Source organism: Nomascus leucogenys, unplaced genomic scaffold (genome assembly GCF_006542625.1).
Source record: "Nomascus leucogenys isolate Asia unplaced genomic scaffold, Asia_NLE_v1 Super-Scaffold_258, whole genome shotgun sequence".
Taxonomy (NCBI): domain Eukaryota; kingdom Metazoa; phylum Chordata; class Mammalia; order Primates; family Hylobatidae; genus Nomascus; species Nomascus leucogenys.
This window is the reverse complement of record NW_022095769.1, coordinates 4,799,006-4,821,151: the sequence shown is the minus strand read 5'-3', so window position 1 is coordinate 4,821,151 and position 22,146 is coordinate 4,799,006. Positions and strand designations below refer to the sequence as shown.

The 22,146-nt window shown below is 38.5% G+C and overlaps 1 protein-coding gene across 1 annotated transcript in view; it reads right to left on the bottom strand.

Moving 5' to 3' along the window:
* Positions 1-22,146, bottom strand: part of AATF (apoptosis antagonizing transcription factor) — a 112,196-nt gene that overhangs the window by 71,169 nt on the left and 18,881 nt on the right. Inside the window, exon 5 of the mRNA XM_003278386.3 lies at positions 142-256. Within this exon, the coding sequence (XP_003278434.1) occupies positions 142-256 (115 nt within the window). The remainder of the gene's footprint in view (positions 1-141; positions 257-22,146) is intronic.

The following is a 22,146-nucleotide window of genomic DNA, read 5'->3' as shown; positions in this document are numbered from 1 at the left end:
ATCCTGACCACCAGGTAAATATGAGACTCTATTTTACTAACATTAATATCTGCCTGAAGAGAATTAGCTTTTCTTTCATAAATGATGGGAAACTATCCAAATAAAAAGAAAATAAGCAACTCCATGATTCTGTTCTCTTACCTTCCCGCATTGGGCTTTGTCCCATCTACTAGATATCTAGTGTCTGGGTACTGGAAAAGCAACTCTTCCTGAAGACCTACCAATGACCTCAACAATGCTTTAAGTGCCTTGTGACCTGGGAAATAAAGGGCAGAGAAAGGACAATTAATTATCTACAATTCTCCAAAGTAGGTGATGCCTATAACTCATGACTCCTGAGCAGTTCTGGCTGCGGGGAGTGAAGGGGAGGTGCAGGATACGCACAGGAACTAAATACTCTCTGAAATATTCCCAAATGGAAATAACAACGTTGCCTACCTCACAGGACTGTTGTGAGGAACAAGCAAGATCATGCATGTAAAGTGCTTAGAAAAGTGTCTGCAAAGAGTAAGAGTCCAATACATTGTCAGCTCTTAAATATATTAAGTTTGACAAACTCCTCCCCGGCCTCTCATCATAACCATTAACTTGTTCTGTTGGTGTTAAGTTTCTTAGGTATCTTCCTACAGGTTACCCGCTGACCTCCTGGACTATTCCTTGTCAGTTAGCTCCTTGAGCACTTCCTTCTCTTCTCCTAAAGAGTAGGACTTTGTCTAGGCATCCCCACCACCAACACCTTCCACCTTGCCCCCAGGAGATCTCATGTGCCTCTGGTTTGAGCTGCCACATCCTTCACTCCATCTCTCAACACATATCCTTATGGAAAAGTTCCTGTTCACATATGAAAACCCAAGCTAATGACTTTCTATTTGCAGTATTGAATTGTATATTAAAAATTTGGGCATTGAGAATATATTCTCACCTGGTTCTCCTTGGAGCCAATAAGATGCATCTGTAATAGAGCTGGTCAAGATGAAGTATATAGTCTATGGATAAAACTTTCAGAATAAAAACTGGTCGGCCAGGCGCCGTGGCTCACGCCTGTAATCCCAACACTTTGGGAGGCCGAGACGGGTGGATCACGAGGTCAGGAGTTTGAGACCAGCCTAGCCAACATGGTGAAACCCCGTCTCTACTAAAAAAAAAAAAATACAAAAAAATTAGCTGGTGGTGGTGGGTGGCTGTAATCCCAGCTACTCGGGAGGCTGAGGCTGGAGAATTGCTTGAACCCAGGAGTCGGAGGCTGCAGTGAGCCAAGATCATGCCACTGCACTCTGGCCTGGACGACACAGCAAGATTCTGTCTGGAAAAAACAAAACAAAACAAAAAAAACTGGTCTTCAGGGAGGACTGCTTGAGTCCAGGAGTTTCAAGACCAGCCTTGGCAACATAGTGAGACCCCGGCTCTAACCAAAAAAAAAAAAAAATTTAGCCAGGCATGGTGGCGCGTACCTGTAGTTCCAGCTACTTGGTGGAGGGGCCCTGAGGTGGGAGGATGGCTTGAGCCCAGGAGGTTGAGGCTGCAGTGAGCAGTGATTACTCCACGGCACTCCAGCCTGAGCAATAGAGTGAAGGTGAGACCCTATCTCCAAAAAAAACCACACACACAGAACAAACCTCATCCTCAGCCAGGGGCAGTGCTTGTGCCTATAATCTCAGAACTTTGGAGGCCAGGTGCAGTGGCTCATGCCTGTAATCCCAGCACTTTGGGAGGCGGAGGTGGGTGGATCACCTGAGGTCAGGAGATCGAGACCAGCCTGGCCAACATGGCGAAACCCCGTCTCTACCAAAAGTACAAAAATTAGCTGGGCATGGTGGTGTGCACCTGTAATCCCAGCTACTCAGGAGGCTGAGGCAGGAGAATCGCTTGAACCTGGGAGGCAGAGGTTGCAGTGAGCTGAGATCATGCCACTTTACTCCAGCCTGGGCGACAGAGTGAGACTCTGGCTCAAAAAAAAAAAAAAAAAAAAAAAACAAAAAAACTTTGGGAGGCCAGGACAGGATGATTGCTTGGGCACAGGAGTTTGAGTCCAGCCTGGTGAACACAGTAAGACCCCAGCACTACAAAAAATTTTTTAAAACTAGCTGGTTTTGAATGTGTGCACTGTAGTCCCAACTACTTGGGTGGCTGAGATGAGAGGATTGCTGGAGCCCAGGAGTTTGAAGTTACAGTGAACTATGATTATGCCAGTACACTCCAGCCTGGGCAACAGAGCGAGACGCTGTCTCCAAAATCTCCCCCAAAAAAACAAAACTGGTCCTCTGACAACAGAATTCTTACCTTCTCTATCAGAATAACTCTACTCAAGGGGCTAACTAGACACTGAGGGTCACCATTTATGTGTTGAAAGCACTCAGACACCTCTCCTATAATCAAACACTCACATTTCCAGTGACTGCTGGAAAATCTTCATGTGGTTGTTCCATCACTCCTTCACACATACTGTGTCAGAAACAGAACTCTTTTCTTCCTACCTAATACTTCTCTCTGCCTGAACCTCTCTGCCTTGTTTAATGTGTTTTCATAGATCACTCACATTTGAGTGCTCTTATTCTAGATGTTTAATTGGTTGCTGAATTCTGTGTTTTCCATTCTTACTGTCACTAATAATTGCCCATTTATCTCTGGCCATGCTTATATCACTCCTTCCGTCTTTCACTTACATAACTGTAGTCTCACAAGCATCCCTACTTCCGTTCAACAATCCCGACATTCATGTATTTACATTTCACACAAACTTTAGGTTAAATGATTTTTAGGTCTTATTCTTTCTTTTCTGCTTCTGCTCACTAGTTTATATCCCAACTTTTTCCATCAGTAGGACACCAACACATGAGTTAGACAAGTTCTCCATATATTTCATACTATAGCATTCTATTTCAATGTCAGGCCTGAGAGCCAACCTACCTGAGAGAGCCATCTCAGACTAGTCAGAAAGAACTCAATGGTCCAATAACTACTTTGCATTCCTTCAAATAATCTGCATATCAAACTATATAAATACAACTTCCTTGTTTAAAATAAGGTCTTTATTACATCATTTCTAAATTCTGCAATCCTTTATAATCTGCATATCATACCACTTGGGAGAATTTGTAATACATAACTATCAGCAAAAAAACTCAAAATACCTTTGTTCCAAACCAAGATTCTTAAGCAGTTGCTCTCTATCTTAAGAAAAAAATTGGCCAGGCGCGGTGGCTCACACTTGTAATCTCAGCACTTTGGGAGGCCGAGGCGGGCAGATCACGAGGTCAGGAGATCAAGACCACGGTGAAACCCCGTCTCTACTGAAAAAATACAAAAAAATTAGCCGGGCGCGGTGGCGGGCGCCTGTAGTCCCAGCTACTTGGAGAGGCTGAGGCAGGAGAATGGTGTGAACCCGGGAGGCGGAGCTTGCAGTGAGCCAAGATTGCGCCACTGCACTCCAGCCTGGGCGACAGAGCGAGACTCCGTCTCAAAAAAAAGAAAAAAAAAAAGAAAAAAATCAGTCTGGGCACAGTGGCTCACACCTGTAATCCCAGAACTTTGAGAGGACGAGGTGGGCAAATCACTTGAGGTCAGGAGTTCAAGACCTGCCTGGCTAACATGGTAAAACCCCGTCTCTACTAAAAATACAAAAAAATCAGCCGGGTATGGTGCCATGTGCCTGTAGTCTCAGCTACTCGGGAGGCTGAGGCAAGAGAATCACTTGGACCCGTGAGGTGGAGGTTGCAGTGAGCCAAGACTGCACCACTGCACTCCAGTCTGCGCGACAGAGTGAGACTTCCATCTCAAAAACAAAAACAAAAAAACTAAGGCCTGATGTGGTGGCTCACACCTGTAATCACAGCACTCTGGGAGGCTGAGGTGGACAAATTGCTTGAGACCAGGAGTTCAAGACCAGCCTGGACAATGTAGGGAGACCCTGTCTCTACAAAAAAAATACAAAAATTAGCCAGGTATGGCAGTGTACACCAGTAGTCCTAGCTACTTAGGAGGCTGAGGTGGGAGGATCCCTTGAGACTGGGTAGTTGAGACTGCAGTGAGCTGTGATCATGCCACTGTACTCCAGCTTAGGTGATAGAACAAGACGTTGTCTCTAACAATAAAATTTTTAAAAATTAAAAAAAAAAGAAACACTAAAAAAAATTTTCCCAGAAGGGACTTGGAAATAATTAGGCCAAGTGAAATAAGCCAGTTGCAAAAGGAAAAATATTGTATAATTCCAGTTACATGAGGTACGTAAAATCATTAAATTCATAGAGACAGAAAGTCCAATAGTAGTTACCAGGGGCTGAGAAGAGGGGAAATGGAGAATTACTGTTTAATGATACAGAGTTTCAGTTTGGGATCATGAAAAGGTTCTGGAGGTGGATGGTGGTGACGGTTGCACAACAATGTGAATGTCCTTAATGACAATGAACTGTCCACTTAAAATGATAAGCTTTATGTCATGTATATTTTACCACCATTTAAAAAAAAAAAACAAAACACCTGGGCCAGGCGTGGTGGCTCACGCCTGTAATCCCAGTACTTTGGGAGGCTGAGACGGGTGGTCACGAGGTCAGGAGATGGAGACCATCCTGGCTAACACCATGAAACCCCATCTCTACCAAAAATACAAAAAATTAGCTGGGCATGGTGGCACGTGCCTGTAGTCCCAGCTGCTCGGGAGGCTGAGGTGGAAGGATTGCTTGAACCCGGGACGGGGAGGTTGCAGTAAGCCAAGATCGTGCCACTGTACTCCAGCCTGGGCGACAGAGCAAGGGTCCATCTCAAGGGAAAAAAAAAAAAAAAAAAATCCCCAAACCAGAGTATAATAAATAATCCCACCATCCCAGTTCATCGTTGTATAGAAAAGAGTCATCTATAATGCTTCAAACTGAGCCTACTCAAAAACAAAAACAAAAACAAAAACAAAAACAGGAAAAAACAATGGAGTATTATTCAGACTTAAAAAGGAAGAAAACTTCTGACATGCTGCAACATGGATAAACCTTGGGGACATTATGCTAAGTAAAATAAGCCAGTTAGAAAAAGAAAATACTATTTCCAATACATGAAGTACCTACAGTAGTCAAAATCACAGACAGAAAAGCAGAATGGTGGCTACCAGGGGTTGGAGAAAGAGGGAAATGGGGAGCTGTTGTGTAATGGGTTGAGTTTGTTTTGCAAGATGAAAAAGTTCTGGAGATTGGTTGTACAACAGTGTGAATATATTTAACACTACTAAACTGTACACTTAAAAATGGTTAGGGTAGTAAATTTTGTTACATGTTGTGTACCACAATAAAAAATTTAGGCTAGTTATCGTGGCTCATGCCTGTAAACCCAACACTTTGCAAGGCCAAAGGGGAGGACCATTTGAGTCCAGGAGTTTGAGACCTGCCTATATAACACAGTGAGACCCTGACTGTCAAAAAAAGAAGAAGAAGAAGAAGAAGAAGAAGAAGAAAATCAGCCAGGCGTGGTGGCACACGCCTATAGTCCCTGATACTTGGGAGGCTGAGGTGGGAGGATCACTTGAGCCCAGGAGTTCGAGGCTGCAGTGACCCATGATCATCCCACTGCACTCAAGTCTGGGTAACGAAGCAAGACCCTGTCTCAAAAAAAAAAAAGAAAGAAAAATTAAAAGAACAAGAAGAGCAAAGTGTCTGGCCCTTAATTCCTGTAAGTACTATGTGTCCATGATCTAAAAAATAAAATCAACAACCACCCAGAGAATAAGCTGCAAAGCAGTCTATATTATTTATAGCTACTTGTCCCCAACATGCACGTCAGAATTTGACTCTAACATGTAGCATACCCAAGAATTGTGAAAATATCCAACAAAAGACTACAACTTTTAAGGGCCATTTTCAAGTAGCTATACGATCCTTTTTATTTTGTTCAAGTCAGTTTTAAAAAAATCCATTGCAGATATATTTAGGCAGCATATCAATCCAACAAGAAAGCAGAGAGCCAATATCAGTAAATCAAAGTGTGCCTTTCTGTTAATACTCTCTCATATGTTCTCATTTTATACACCCCTTCACCCAGTCAGAAAGTAGCCCTGAAGTATTTAGGCTCCATTCAGGGATAGCACTACCATGCATCAAAGTGTCAAGAGACCTACCAGAGATGAAATCTGCAAATCTGTGCTTCTAACCACCAAAAAAAGGAAAAAAAAAAAAAAAAAAAAAGTTTATCAAAGTAAATGTCACCAGTGGCCCAATACGTGGACAACTTCCTATAAAGAGATTTAGAAGACAGAACGCAATTCTTATTTCTTTGCAATATTAGGGCTGCATTTCCTTCTAGATGGCATGTAAAATCTGAGACAATGGGACAATCCTTTGCTGCAAGTGGTAGGCCTCCTCCAAGCCAGAGCTGACAAGAGTGAGGGAAAGACTCTCTCCCGGAAACTCAAATCCAACAGTGAATTCTTCCCAGCCAAAATAAACAAACACATTTTTAAAAAACCACTCTCTATTATTCATACAGGACTGAATTCTAGCTGTTCAACCCTGTGAATAATAAATAGAATGAATCAACAGTTTCTAATTCACCTCTAATTTTTCTCCCAATTATTACAAGAGTTAAAAGTTAAGAAAAGCAGCAAGGATTCATATACTTTCTTCCCTCTCCCTCTTGGCACATGGCCACAAAACAAATGGATACTGTCAAGAATATATATGTTTATTTTACCCTACATGGTCCATTTCCAAAGGTCTTTCCCTTAAGAGGAGATTAAGAAGGACATATGCCTCATCATATTACCAAGATTCAACCTAAGCATCTGGCCACCAGCTTTAGGAATAATTTTCAGTAGAGGATAAATGTAAACAGTACTTTACTGGGGGTTAGGGGCCCTGTATTTTAACCGAAACTGTCACTAACTAGTCATGTTATGCTGAATGGACCAATTTAATCTCTTTGAGTCTCAATTTTCTCATTTATAAAATGTGGACAAGCCTTTGCTTGTTGATCTCACAGAATAAGGTAAAAATAGTAACTGTGTTATTATATATTAAGGCATTTTAGAATTTTTAAAATGCTGTAAAAACAGAAGGCATATTACTATCAAAAATCACATTTCACATGGTAAAAATCTTAAGCTCTGCTTGTACTAGGATTGGACAGTATTCACAGACTCCTATATTAGGTATTCATTTATATGCTACCCATATGCAAGCATTCTATATATAAAATGTCACCAATCTAAAAACCATTTTCACCTAACAGCTTTATTTTTTTCCCTGATTCATCTAGACTGTCCAACATAAACAAAACTGTAAGCGAGGAATAAGTTTGGGCATGGACACGCAGTTCATTAATTAGATTATAAACCAATGAGTACAATTTCTGGCAATGGCGTGAAGCGACAACAGGAAGAGTAAGTGTATAAAGTAAATAAAGCTTACCTTATCAGTTTTTAAATATCTATAGTTGTTTTTGAATAAATATGCAAACATTACAATTATTTATGTACAAGTACACATAAACCCCCACATTCATATTACCCCAGATAAATACATTGAATTGGAATTTACAGATTACAAGAGCATTTTTTTCTCCTTCAAAAGTAACTCTAGAACTAGAGCTAAACTATAGGTCAAAATGACACACGATATATTGGCCTGAGAACAATACTTTTCATTCAAATCCACACAAGCCTGCCACTTGCACTAGTCATCCCCGGCAATTAATCCCCCAAGAAAGACGTTTGATTAAATCTTTTCAAGCAAATCCTTTGCTTTGCTTTTGTTAGTTCACTTCTTGTCAACATCTATTAAAATATGCCTTTAATTCTCCCACAATCTTAAAAAACACCGATTCCACTGTCTTCAACTTTAATCAACTGTATGGCCGGCATTTTTCATTTCATAATAATGTGCTGCTTGGAATTCAAGAGGCAGGCTCAGCATCAATCATCTGGTAAGAATTTTTCCACTGCAATAAATATGCAAATGAGGAGAGCCAGTCAGTCGTATTTCAGGCCCGACTTGCTAGTGTTTTAAAAAAGACACAAATTTATTAATTGCCGGTGGCCAGAGGAATCCTATTACTTTGGGCATTGATTACAAAGCTGTGTGAGTGATTATTGTGCAACTCGCAGGCTACCCAGGCATGAGGAAAAATTATTAAAGCAAGGCAGAGATTATCAACTCAGAATAACAATAAGCCTTAACATTTAGGCCCTAACTTCTTCAACTAAGAATTGCGTGAAGGCTCCACTGTATCATAATTCCGAATTCTGTCAGTATTACTGTTCGGGCTTGTTCTATATTCCCCAAGCAGAATGGCGTTACCAGTAAGACAGAGGACTGCAGGTTACAAATTCCTCAACATCAACCATTTGGATAAGTTGCTATCATTTCCAACATATGGCCAACTATAATTTTTAGATATCCAAATGTATATATACATATACAGGTATGTGTGTATATATATTCAGATTTAGATAAATATGTGTGCTATTAAGAGGACCATGGTTTTAACTGGAATAGCGTGAGGACTTCTGTCCCAGTATGTTAGTGAGTTCTGTGGACTAAAAGTAGAATTTTTTTTATGGTACAAAATAACCACAAGGATAACTTTTCAAAGCAGAGTGTAGAGACTTATATTCTAAAATCATGAAGGCTAAGCCAAAAGCAGACGTGGGTTTTCATATCTCAGAGGGCACCACAGTAGAAGGCGTGCGATCTGTGGAGGATTCTAGGGAGGAAACAACTTGATAGGCTAATTCTGAATGCAAAGTGTTTTTGTGAGAAACATTCAACCCAAGATATATTAAATCAAATAAGAAAGAGGACTCAGTGGACAAAACTTATTTTTTTCTCTTAAGAGAATGATGTGGGGAATTGGGGGAGTAAGTACAAGTTGAAATAAGGGAGAGCTGAAGAGACACATATAAAATATATGTTGGGTGAGTCTCCTCATAGAAAGAAACAAAAAGAAAAAAAAATTCTCACCATTTTACATTACTGCCATACTAAGTAACATGATAGATAGTGTGCATTTGAGTTCTGTGGAGGGACATCCCACTCAAGCTGTAATTTCTGACCAGGCGTGAATTTATAAGGAAGGGAAAAGAACTGCAGAATTTCTTAGGTTTCCCTGCATACTCTCCCAAATACCTTGATGAAGTATGTCAGTAAATCCTTAAAAAGCCCTATAGGACACAGCAATCTAGCTGATCAATGTACTTCCTGAAATCTACTACAGTTACCTTCCACTTCACAGTTCCTAGACAACCTCCATCGCTACTGAGCACTTTGCCAAAAAGGAAAATTTACTCTCCCCCTTTAAACAGAAAAGAGTAAATGTTCAGAATATGAGGTACTTAAAAACCAAGTTTATTTACAAGTACTGTAATTGTTTAAACTGTCTTACAGTAGTTACTCAGGGAGAGTGGGGATACTTTCATTTTTATTTGATATACTTTTGAACTGTTTGAATATTTTATAAGCATATATTACTTTTATAATTTAAAATTTTATTAAAATTTAAAATAAACTGTGAAGAAAGGAAACTTATTAAAAATAAAATTAGAACCACAATCCCAAGCAACCCCCTCTGATTTTTAAGAAGTCTCACTCTTTCATATTATAATGTCTTTAAAAAAAACAGCCTCTGCTGTGGTGAAACCGTGTCTAAACAAATGCCCAAATTCTCTCTATAGTATGGGTCTGGAAAAAACTGATGAAAATGGAGATTCAGAAAATACCTTTCTAAAACAGGGATTCCATGCAGAATTAATCACTCCTCTCTCAGGATCCTTCATATCGTTACAACACTTAACCATTTTGTGCTGTGAGTCTGATTTCACCACCTTAAAGCTGCTTCAGGGCAGCTTCAGCCTGTCATCCAGCATCCAACACGTCACCTGGGCCATAAAAGGTATTCTACAAATGTTTTCTTCATTTAGAGAGATGCTGCCTAAGTCGCATGGCAGAATATGATCACACTACCACTTCCAAATCTAAATGCTGACAAGCAAACAAAATGTAGACTACATACTTCCTAACTTTAATATCAAATATGTATCTTCAACAAACTGACCTTTTGTTAAGCAAGTGGTCAAACAACATTTCCTTTATTTTAATATACCAACTATAAGATAATCGGGCTACTCCTGATTATCTTAGAGTGTCTCAAAACCATTTTGCCAGACAGGAATTTAAAAACAAAAACAATTAGCAACTTTTGCTAGGCACATTACAATGCATTCTCCTGAAAATTTAGTAATTACCATCGCTTAAATTGAAACACTGAGACTCAGAAAATAAAAGATTGTTTTAATTGTGTTTCTTCTAATACTAGTAGGACTAAGGGTTGTTTATTCTCCAACTCAAAATGAAACACTTTGAGAGCTTGTGTTTATGTAAAAACACTTAAATGATGCTTTAAAAGCAGCTTCAGCTTACTATGAGCTCCTTGAGAGCAGAAACTGTTAACTATTCACTTGGGTGTATTTGGTGTTGGCAAATGTTATTGAATGAATAACTGAAAAAAAAATAACATCCCAATATCTTCCTTGGTATGTACTTTTTACATGTGCATTTCAAGTCTTCAAAGAACTAGCTGTATGTATAGTACTGTCTTTATTCACATAATCCTTTCAAGAAGAGGAAAACAAACACTGTGGCCCAAGAGCTATACCCTTAAAAGACTGTACCATCACTATTCAGATTAATAGTTAATACTCAGTAAGGACTGCTAAGTACCACACACTCGCCTAAGCACTTTATATGTACTAATTCATTTAAGTCCTCTAACAGTCCTTTGAGGTAGATACAGAAATTGAAACACTACTATAAGCTTAATAATTGCACAGTTTTCATTTTCTAGATCAATGTACCCTTGAGGGTTATGTATCAGAACTATCTGGGAAACAGAGTGTAATGAAATTTTCAATTACTAAAAAAATGACAAAACTTCCCTCCCCAATACCATCACATGATAAAAAACACAAGTGAGATTCTGTTAAAATGTCATGTCCAAATTTGATTCCCACACTTGAAAAAACAGTGGAGAAACTAAAGGAAGCCCACACCACATGGATGGAAAGCAGGTCCAGTAAAGCAAGATAAAGCAATACTTGCTGAATTTGAAAGAAGAATGTTAACAAATGGATTAATAGTCTCCAAAATTCAAAAGCCCACGTACATCAGGGAAGATGCTTAGCTTTACTAATAAAAATAATTTTTTAAAGAAAAACTTAAAACAGTGGGGTATTTTTCTGATAATGCTTGATGCTGGCAAAAACGTGCCGAAAGGGGCACTCTGCATACACAACTGATGAGTTTAGTTAGCATGACATAGCCAGAAAGCAATCTGGCAATATGTATCAAAGTTTTACACATGCCCAGCTCCTGACCTACTATTCTTCTAGAAACTAACCCTCAGGAAATAATTTTAAAGCAAAGAGGTAGGTACAAAAATGTTATTTTCAGCATTGTTTATAATAGGTAGAAACTGCAAACATCTTAAGTGTCCATTTATAGGGGACTACTTAATTTTAGTTTAGCCAGGTAACTTTTTGTGCAGCTGTTGAAAAGGATTAGTATAAAATGGAACTTGGCTTAAGTAAACCAAACCATAAAAAACTTTTTGAGATAAACGAAGTAATCTGAATATGAAGTACGCATACAGTATTAGGAATATTAATTTAGTTAGGTGAGATGACAGTGTTACTAAGAAACATCCTCATTTTTTATAGCTATTAACAGAAATATTTAGAGGCAAATGGCATGATGATTGTAATTTACTTTAAAAACACTTCAAAAAGAAAAAAAGCAAATATAACGAACATTAATTTTAACGAAAAAAAGTAGACCTGCAGGCATTGACATGGGAAGATGTAAAGCATAATTTCATTTATGTTTTGAAAAAAGTTTATATTGACACAAAGTATCTGGAAGACAGAGAAATTAAAATGGTTATCTCTAGAGGACACTTTTATGAGTGGGAAAAAGAATACTTTCACAATCTATGTTACATATTTCATTAAGTATTGTTGGGGGGGGAGAAATAGACTCAGTATTGTCTGAAAGAAAATAACATCTCACAACAAACAAGTTTTACTTTTATTATTTTTTTAAGGCAATTAAGATTAAATTTCAACAATACAAAGAGGTCTTCTGAGGTAGATATAATTCCAGAAAACCAAACAAGAAGAAACAGATTAAAGTAAAACTAGGAGAATTAGAGTGACGTTAAGGTTGACTGACAAGGAGATCATCTATCCCTAGAACTAGTTCAAAATTTTCCCTGTTTGATTCACAAAAGAAACAGCAAGGACCAATAAACGTAAGGGAGCAAAAATGTTTATCTTCATTAAACATTGGGAAATGTAAATTAAAATAACAGATACCATTTCCCAGATACCACTTGTCAAAGTGACAAAGATGAAACAAAATTATTGTATCCGATGTTGACAAGGATAAGGAAAACTGACACTCATATAAAAAGGTGAGAATGTACAAATACAACTAACTGTTCTGGAAGGCAACTTGGCCATATAGATAAAAAGCCTTAAAATTTTGCATATTCTTAGAAAATGTACTAATTCTACATTTAGAGATTTATGCAACAAAGTAAGCATGCATATGAGTAAAGATTTACTAATAATGATGTTTACTACATCATTTATAAAAATGAAAAGCTGGAAACAATCCAAATATCCAACAATAAAGAACTGGTTAAACTATCTACACAATAGAAACGCTATGCTATCATTAAAAATAATGCTATAGAACAATATTTAATGACAGGGAAAAATATTCATAATTTCTGTTAAGTAGAAAGAAATGGATTACAAAACAAATTACAGAATAGAGTCCCATTTTTGTTCTAAGTACACAGCCACTGAGAAAAAAACCTAGAAAAGATATTTACCATGTACCAAAATATTAAAAATATGTAACTCTTAGCTGCTAGGATTAGGGAAGAAATATTTCCTTAATTTTGCTTGGCTATTTTCTGTCTTTTCCTTTTTTTTTTTTGAGACGGACTCTCGCTCTGTCGCCCAGGCTGGAGTGCAGTGGCACGATTTTGGCTCACTGCAACCTCCACCTCCCAGGTTCAAGCGATTCTTCTGCCTCAGCCTCCTGAGGCAGGGATTACAGGCGTGTGCCACCACGCCCAGCTAATTTCTGTATTTTTAGTAGAGACAGGGTTTCACCATGTTGGCCAGGCTGGTCTTGAACTCTTAACCTCTAGTGATCCACCTGCCTCGGCCTCCCAAAGGTCTGGGATTATAGGTGTGAGCCACCGTCCCCAGCCTGCTTGGCTATTTTCTAAATTTTATACAAGGAATACATATTGTATTTTTATAATGTATCATGAGAAAAAAACATTATTTATCACCTAAAAAATGGTCTTATCTGCCTAAAGGAGAAGGAACTAGATCAGCTGACCCCCTGAAAGTCTAACTTTTAGTGAATGAAACAGTATCCAGGAAATAGCATCTTTAGAAAAACTGAAGGACATGTCTACTTCTTGTGTTCTAAGCCTTCTGTCCTATAACAAATTCATCTCTGTATTTCTCCTGCCTTCATTGCTTTAAGCTGTGACATTTATTCCATATCTCTGTTTCCTCATACTTTCTTTGAAAAGGGGAGAAAACCCTCAGAGGGAAGAGTTAAGTTAAACCATATGCATAGTAATTGGGCAGTGTGGCCAAGAGCAACGTTTGTGAGGCACAGCAGACCTCAGTTTCTACACTGGCTTTGCCTCTCACCAATCAAGTGACTGAAAAAAGCTACCTAACCTCTCTAAGCCTTGATTTCCTCATCTGTACAACACCGTTACTAGAGCCTACTGCACAGGCTGCTGTGAGAGCTAAATGAGACCTTTGTACAGGCTTAATACAGTACATGGGAAGTGGTGCACAATTAACAATAGGAGCTTTTTTGTTATTTTTGAGTATACTGGCATCTACCATTGTATTTGCACAATAAAAATACCAAGACAGAAGAAAATTAATTCCTATTCTCAAAATGTCATCCTTTTTTTATTTCTTTTTACTCATATTATTCTATCTTGTGTGTCTTACTAGGGACACACCAGAAATGCTCTTTAATTTGTTGAGTTAGCTGGGCGCGGTGGCTCACGCCTGTAATCCCAGCACTTTGGGAGGTGGGCAGATCACAAGGTTAGGAGTTCAAGACCAGCCTGGCCAATATGGCGAAACCCTGCCTCTACTAAAAATACAAAAATTAGCCGGGCGTGGTGGCGGGTGCCTGTAGTCCCAGCTACTCTGGAAGCTGAGGCAGGAGAATTGCTTGAACCTGGGGAGGCAGAGATTGTAGTGAGCCGAGATCATGCCACGGCACTCCAGCCCGGGCCACACAGTGAGACTCTGTCTCAAAAAAAAAAAAAAAAAAAAAAAAAAAAGAAAAAAAAAATTTGTTGAGTTAAATTAACTCACCCTTGCCCTCACCCTCAACCCTCACCACTGTTGACATCTGTGTAGCATACACTATGCCTCATCTTTAGCATGCAAGAATCCTTAAGAGAGTGTCTGAGCAGCTTCTCCACCTGTAAACATTTTCCTTGTTATGAAACTGGGAACAGCTGGTATAAATTTCTAAACATAGTAGCCTTTTGGATTTTTTTCAGAGGCAAATTTACTCAACTGTCCCAAGAAAAATAGGAACTGGTAGATTTGAGATTAAACACCAAGCAAAACAATCAATATTACATGAAAGGCATTAAAAATCACCAAAGAACTCAAGCTAAAGTTAAGTGTGTCCACGTATAACAAACTTTCAAAGCAGGTCATATAAGCAAACTTATTTGGGGACAGGTTAAAAATATAACAATTATATTATAATAATCAAGAGATAATTATGTCTTTAGGTGTCATGACATACAGACTTTCTCTAAGATAATTCTTTTTCTTAGGAAGCAGGGTCTCGCTCTGCTGCCCAGGCTGCAGTACAGTAGCACGATTATTGCTCACTCCAGCCTCCAATTCCTGGGTTCAAGCACTTACTCTCACCTCAGCCTCCCAAGTAGCTAGGGCTACAGGTGCATGTGTGCCACCTTGCCCGCCAGATAATTCAAAAGTAACATTATAGGTTATGTCCTTTTTTCCTCACCCCACCATCCCCAGCCTCCTCTCCTTGTCAAACTGCCATTCAAATTTCACAGAAGAAAACATAAGTGAAGGAAAGTATATATATATTAAAATATCTGGAAATTGTTAGTAATGTTTTCTCTGAGAAGTGGATGTGGGAATTTGGAAAACTAGGAGAGCTTTTACTTTTTCCTTTATATACATCTATACCACTTACATTTTTTTCACAGTGAAGATGTACTGCTGTATATACATTTCAACATAATTAATAGAAGAACATATGGACAAATTAAATCCCATAAAACCCTTAGCAAGTTTCATAAATACCAGGTGGAAAAAAATGTCTTCATTATTTTGGAAAATGCTTTGCAGCTTCTCGTGATACTTTCAGAGATAAACTAGCTAGTATTAGGAAAATATATTATGAGTAGATAAGCATTAGCGATGGTTAAAACTGGAAAGGAGAAACCTACTGAACCACTGATCTGATTTCATGTTTCTAACTGCTTTTTAGAAAAAGCAACTGAACAGGAATATTACCGGATATGTACACTCTCCTACATATCAAGATGAAGACCACCACTGGCTTAGACAAAGGCTTCCAAAAGAAATGATAACAACCCAAATACTCTTGAAAAGTCATTTCATACAAATGCAACTGAACAGGAATATTACAAAACAGCTGTTTGACATAAGCATAGGGTTATACTTGTCTCCATTTCTGGGATTATTTGGGTTATGAAAGGCAACTTCATTTATCAGTACAACTACTATTATCAAGGGGAGAAATCCACAAATTCAGAATAAAGAGAATTACAACTCAACATTATTATACCTTTTAAAATACATTTAGCCAAGTAGGGGCCACCCCATAAATGTTATATGTCTTCTAGGAAAATGTTTTCCTTTAAACAAAGGATTTACTTTCTACTTTTCCACCATAGCCCCCTCTTTCTAATAATTTGTTCCTATTTTGGTACAATGTATCCTTAAGGAGTTTCAATGAGTTGTGAAATAACTGTTACTCACAAGCAAAAAGAAAGGAAAAAAGAAAGAAAGAAAAAGCAGGATTAACTGCAATTGCCCCTACAACTGAGAAACTTGCATCTTGCACTTTCACCATGTAAATAATGCACAGATCCTGCGGGAACATGCCAAACACCAGGATTCTTAATTAATGGAGCTCTTTAATGTGCAAATCAGGAACAAATTGCAAGTTCTGACTTGCATTGATTATGAAAACATTAATTGAATGAGCAAGACCCTAAAAAAGACAGAATCTCAAGTCTTCCAAGAGACAGAAAGAATACAAAGCTCTGGAAAGCAGACAAGTCTGACCGATGTCTAAAATGTAAACCTAAAACTGAGTGTTCTCACTAGTAAACAATGAATTAAAAAATGAGAAACAAACAAAAAACCCCAACAGTTTCATCAGACAGCAATCACGATAAATGCATCTATTACACTATCATCTTGCATTAAGAAAAAAAAAAAAAAAAAAAAAAAAAGAATGTTTCCAGAAGCTTACAGACACTGCTTTAAGAGGGGGAAAAAAACACTTTCTATACACACACACTTACATGTATATAGGTGTTACAAAACAATGCTGTCTCTTTAAAAAAATTCATCCTATATAAATTATAGCCATAAACTTTTCCTGCAGTGCAGCCTAATTAATTCTTGTTCTATACACAAAGGGAAATGCTGGGTGACAAATGGGTGTGAAGCCAGAAAGCTGCCAGGTCTGCAAAACATTTTCTACTTCAATTTATAAGCAATTTTGCAGTAAATCATCAACCAGAACCTGGAATCTCAGGAATCTCTGAGTGTCCAAACCACATTATATCACTTATCAAAGAGAGAAGGAAAAAGAGTTTAAAGATATCTCATTTTTCAGTTCTAACCCACATCAAAATCTAGAAGCTCTGTGTAATCTATTATTCTCTTCTGGGTAAGGTTTTAGTACCAAGGATATATATTTCAAGCAAAAATGACACTATAGGTTGATGTAGCCCATTCCTCTATCCCTAGAAGTACTGTATCATGTATCCATTACCATAAGAAATATTCCCAGAGTTATCTGGGAATAAGCACACATATACCCCCTCCCTCAATCCAAGCAAAACGTACACAACAATCAAGCCAGGCTGAAGGGTTCAACAGAGAGCCACTGTGGAAAACAGGTGGAAAATACTCCAAGGAAACAAGATTAGTGGAGAGGAAAATAGAAACTCATAGAAAACAAAGAAGAAAGCTGGGCTGCCTCTTTGCACTCAGACCTTTCTCCCATTCCTAATCCATGGTAGCCACTGATCTGTCCCAATAATTTTACCTTTTCCAGAATGTCATATAAATGGAATTTCCAAGTATAAAACCTTTTGAGGCTGGCATATTTCACTTAGTATAATACCCTTGGGGTTCATCCACGTTTTTGCATGTATCAATAGTTTATTCCTTTTTATTGCTGACTAATGTACAATTTGTTGCACATTTGGACATTTGGGCTGTTTCCAGTTTTTGGTGATTATAAATAATGCTGCTATGAACGTGCATGTACAAGACTTTGTGTGAATGCATGTCTTCATTTCTCTAGGGCAGATATCTAAGACAGGGACTACTGGATCAGGCTCATATGATGAATATATGTTTAGCTTTACTTAAAAACTGCCAGACTGTTTTTCCAAGGTGGCTGTACTATTTTGCATTCCCATCAGCAATGTATGAAAGCTCCAGTTGCTCTACATTCTTCCCAGCACTTGGTGTTCTCAGGTGTGTATTTGTGTTTGGCCTAATAGGTATGTAGAGGTATCTCCTTGTGGTTTTAATTTGCATCTTGCTAAACATTAATGATTAAGTTAAATCTCTTTTCATGTGCTTATTTGCTATCACATATTGTCTTTGGTAAAGTGTCCAAATCTTTTGCCCATTTTTTTTTGAATGGGTATTTTTTATTGTTGAGTTTTGAGAATTCTTTATACACTCTGGACACAAGCTGATTGTTAATTATGTGATTTGTAACCATTTCCTCTTGGTCTATAGCTTATCTTTTCATTATTTTAACATATCTTTCACAGAACAAAAGATTTTAATTCTGATTTGGCCCAATTATCAATTTGTTCTTTTATGGATTATGTTTTTGATATTGTATTTAAAAACTCTTTGCCTAACCCAATGACATAAAGAGTTTTCTCCCATATGTTTTTCAAAACACTTTATGATTTATATTTAAGTTAATATAAATTGACTGTCTTGTGTTAATTTTTATATCAAGTATGATATACAGGTTGAAGTTTTTTTTTTTTTTTTGCAAATGAGTGCACAATTGCCCCAGCACCATTTGTTGAAAAGAGTATCCAGGCCAGGAATGGTGGCTCATGCTTGTAATCTCAGCACTTTGGGAGGCCGAGGCAGGAGGGCAGGAGTTCGAGACCAGCCTGGGAAACATAGCAAGACCTCATCTCTAAGAAAAATAAAGAAAATTTAGCAGGCCATGATGGCATACACCTACAGTCCCAGCTACTCAGGAGGTTAGGGTGGGAAGATTGCATGAGCCAGGAGCTCACTGCTGCAGTGAGCCATGATCGTGTCACTGCACTTCAGCCTCCACAAAAGAGGAAGACCCTGTCTCTCAAAAAAAAAAAAAAAAAAAAAGAGAAATAAAGAAACTATCCATTCTCCATTGACTTGACTTTGCACCTTTAAAAGTCAACTGCCCATTATTTGTATGAATTTGTTTCAGAACTCTCTATTCTATTCCACTGACTAAGGTAACTTTTTCAAAAAGTAACTTTTAAAAGGAGTAAACCCACAAAAGAAAGGCAAAGAATGAGAGACAGGATAGCAACTCAGTTCTGTAACCTACCTATACAATTATTAGAATGTTTAAAATTAAGAACATACCAAATGTTATGAGGAAGTGGAGCAACTAGAAATCTTATACACTGCTGGTGGGACTGCAAAATGGTATAACCACTTTGGAAAATAGCTTGGCAGTTTCGGAAGTTAAACATGCATTTACCGTGCGACTCAGCCATTCTATTCTTAGCTACCCAAGAGAAATGAAAGTCTATGTCCATATGAAAACATCTATACAAATGTTTGTAGCAGATTTATTTGTAATAGCCAAAAACTGGAAACAAAACAAATTGTGGTACATCCATACAATGGGATACTACTCAGCAATAAAAGGCAATGAACTACTGACACATGAAAAAATATGGAGGATGCTCAAAATAATTATGCTGAGTAAAAGCCAGACTGAAAAGGTTACAAACTGTATAATTCCACTTATATAGAATTCTACAAAATGCAAACTAACCCATAGTGATAGCAGATTTAGTGGTTGCCTAGGGACAAACAGGGAAGGCCAGGAGGGAAAGATTATAAAGAGGCTGAGGAAACTTCTGAGGATGAGGAATATGTTCCTTATCTTGACTGGTGATGGTTTCCCGAGTGTACACAAATGTCAAATTACACACTGGACATATGGGCAATTTATTATGTCAATTATATCTCAACAAACCAGTTTTTAAAAAAGCAAATGGACAAATAATAACTGACTTAGCTAACCTAAGCAAGATGACTGGGGTGCTAGCAATGAAGAATCAGAAGCAACCTCACTTACAGTCCAGAAACAGAATGCAGAGGATTCAGGAACTGGCAGTGCCCAGCACCTCTAGAAAAGGAGATCAAAGCAGGCCTAAAAACAAGTGGAGCAGTTAAAATATCGTACCTTCTTATTTATGCAAAATTTAGAGGTTTATCCTTGAAGAGAGCTAAAGAGAGGGTCTCTGGACAGGGAGATTCCAGATCATAGTTGAGGGCAAAGGCATAATATTGAAAACGGGGGGACTAAACTGAAGTTTACAGACTGAATGCCTAGATCCCCAAGCCTACCCACCTCCTAGAATGTTGGCCACCAGGCAGGAAACTGGAAGTCCTCTAGATTTTGATCTCATAAAGAGCAAAGATCTAAAGATACTGCCACTGGGAGTTCTTCCAAAATGGTAAAATGGCGCAGATAGATTGCTTTACAACGGAAACCATAGACAAAAAGCCCCATCCAACATACAAAGTTCCGAATCAACTTTTTGGTATGATACACTTAAAAATCAACAGAGAGCACAGAGGATCACCAAAAATCCAAGAAAAACATGTAACGTGTTACACAGGAGTTAAAGCAAAAGTAAAAAAAAAAAAAAAAAGCAGCTTAGAGGAAACAGACTATGCAGGAAGAACACATACAAAAATACATAGGCCAGGCGCTAGGGTTCACATGTGTAATGTCAGCGCTTTAAGAGGCTGAGAGAGAAGGATCACTTGATCACTCGAAGCCAGGAGTTCAAGACCAGCCTGGGCAACACAGCAAGACCTCATCTCTACTAAAAATAAAAAATAGCCAGGTGGGATGGCATGCACCTGTAGTCCTAGCTACTCAGGAGGCTAAGGCGGGAAGATAACCTGAGCCCAGGAGTTTGAGGCTGCAGTGAGCTATGATCACACCACTGTACTCCAGTCTAGGTGACAGAATGGGACCTTCTCTCAAAAAAAGAAAAAAACCCAAATAATAAATAAAATAAAATGAAAATATGATAGAAGAGGCCATGCACGGTAGCTTATGCCTATAATCCCAGTGCTTTGGGAAGCCAAGGCAGGTAGATCACCTGAGCTCAGGAATTCAAGACAAGCCTGGCCAACACAGCAAAACCTCATCTCTACAAAAACTACAAAGAATTAGCCAGGCATGGTGGCGTGCACCTGTAGTCCCAGCTACTTGTGGGGCTGATGCACGTGGATTGCTTGAGCCCAGGAGGCCAAGGCCACAGTGAGCCAAGATCAAGATCAAGCCTGGGTGACAAAGTGAGAGCCTATCTCAAAAAAAAAAAAAAAAAAAAGAAAAGAAAGAAAGAAAGAAAAAGAAAAAAGAAAAAATAGAAGAAAATTTTAAAAACTCAATAGAAAGTACTGAAAATAAAGCTGCGGAAATGTCTTAGAAGAGAGAGGGAGGGATGAAAAATTGAAAAGAAAAGAATCACAGAAACAGTCTGATGCCAAATAATAGGCCTTCCAGAAAGAGAGAGGACAGAGAGAAAGGAAACACAGGGGAGAAAGTAAAAAACAAAATAATTTCAAAAGGATTTTTCAGGACTGAAAGATATGAATTTCTAGATTGAGGCCGGGCGCGGTGGCTCACGCTTGTAATCCCAGCACTTTGGGAGGCCGAGGCGGGCGGATCACGAGGTCAGGAGATCGAGACCATGGTGAAACCCTGTCTCTACTAAAAATACAAAAAATTAGCCGGGCATGGTGGCGGGCGCCTGTAGTCCCAGCTACTCGGAGAGGCTGAGGCAGGAGAATGGCGTGAACCCGGGAGGCGGAGCTTGCAGTGAGCTGAGATTGCGCCACTGCACTCCAGCCTGGGCGACAGAGCAAGACTCTGTCTCAAAAAAAAAAAAAAAAAAAAAAATGAATTTCTAGATTGATAAGGCCCTCCAAGTGCTCCAGACAACAGACAAAAACAGATCTACGCCACGGTGCATCATTATGAAATTTCAGAATTCTGTGGACAAAGAAAAGTCTGTAGTTTCCAAAAAGGAAAAAAAAAGGCAAGATCTGGAATCAGAACAGCTTCTGACTTAGCAATTGCAACTTTAGAAGCTGAAATACAATGTAACATTCTATAGAATTCTATATACAAACGATCAATCAGTCGTGATGACAGAATAAAGGTATTTTCAGACAACTGAAGTCTAAAAAAATTTACCTCCCACACACCCCTTCTCAGCAAGCTATGAGAGGATGTGCAACAAAAACTGGAAGTAGCCAAGAAAGACTCTGGAATAGGAGATCCACAGAAGCAAGACGCTAAGGTAACCCCCAGGATGATGGTGAAGGCAGATCCCAGCATGACAGCTGGACACCTGAGAAGGTGAACAGGCCAGATGAGAGCAGGTCGAAAAGCTCTGGGAGAGACTTAAGGAACATCAACTGGCACAATATTTGATGCAACTTAAGACTTGAGAAGAGATTTAGCTAACTGGAGAAAAGTTTGGGCTTGAATTACTACACAGAAAACTCAAATAAAAAATGTAACAATT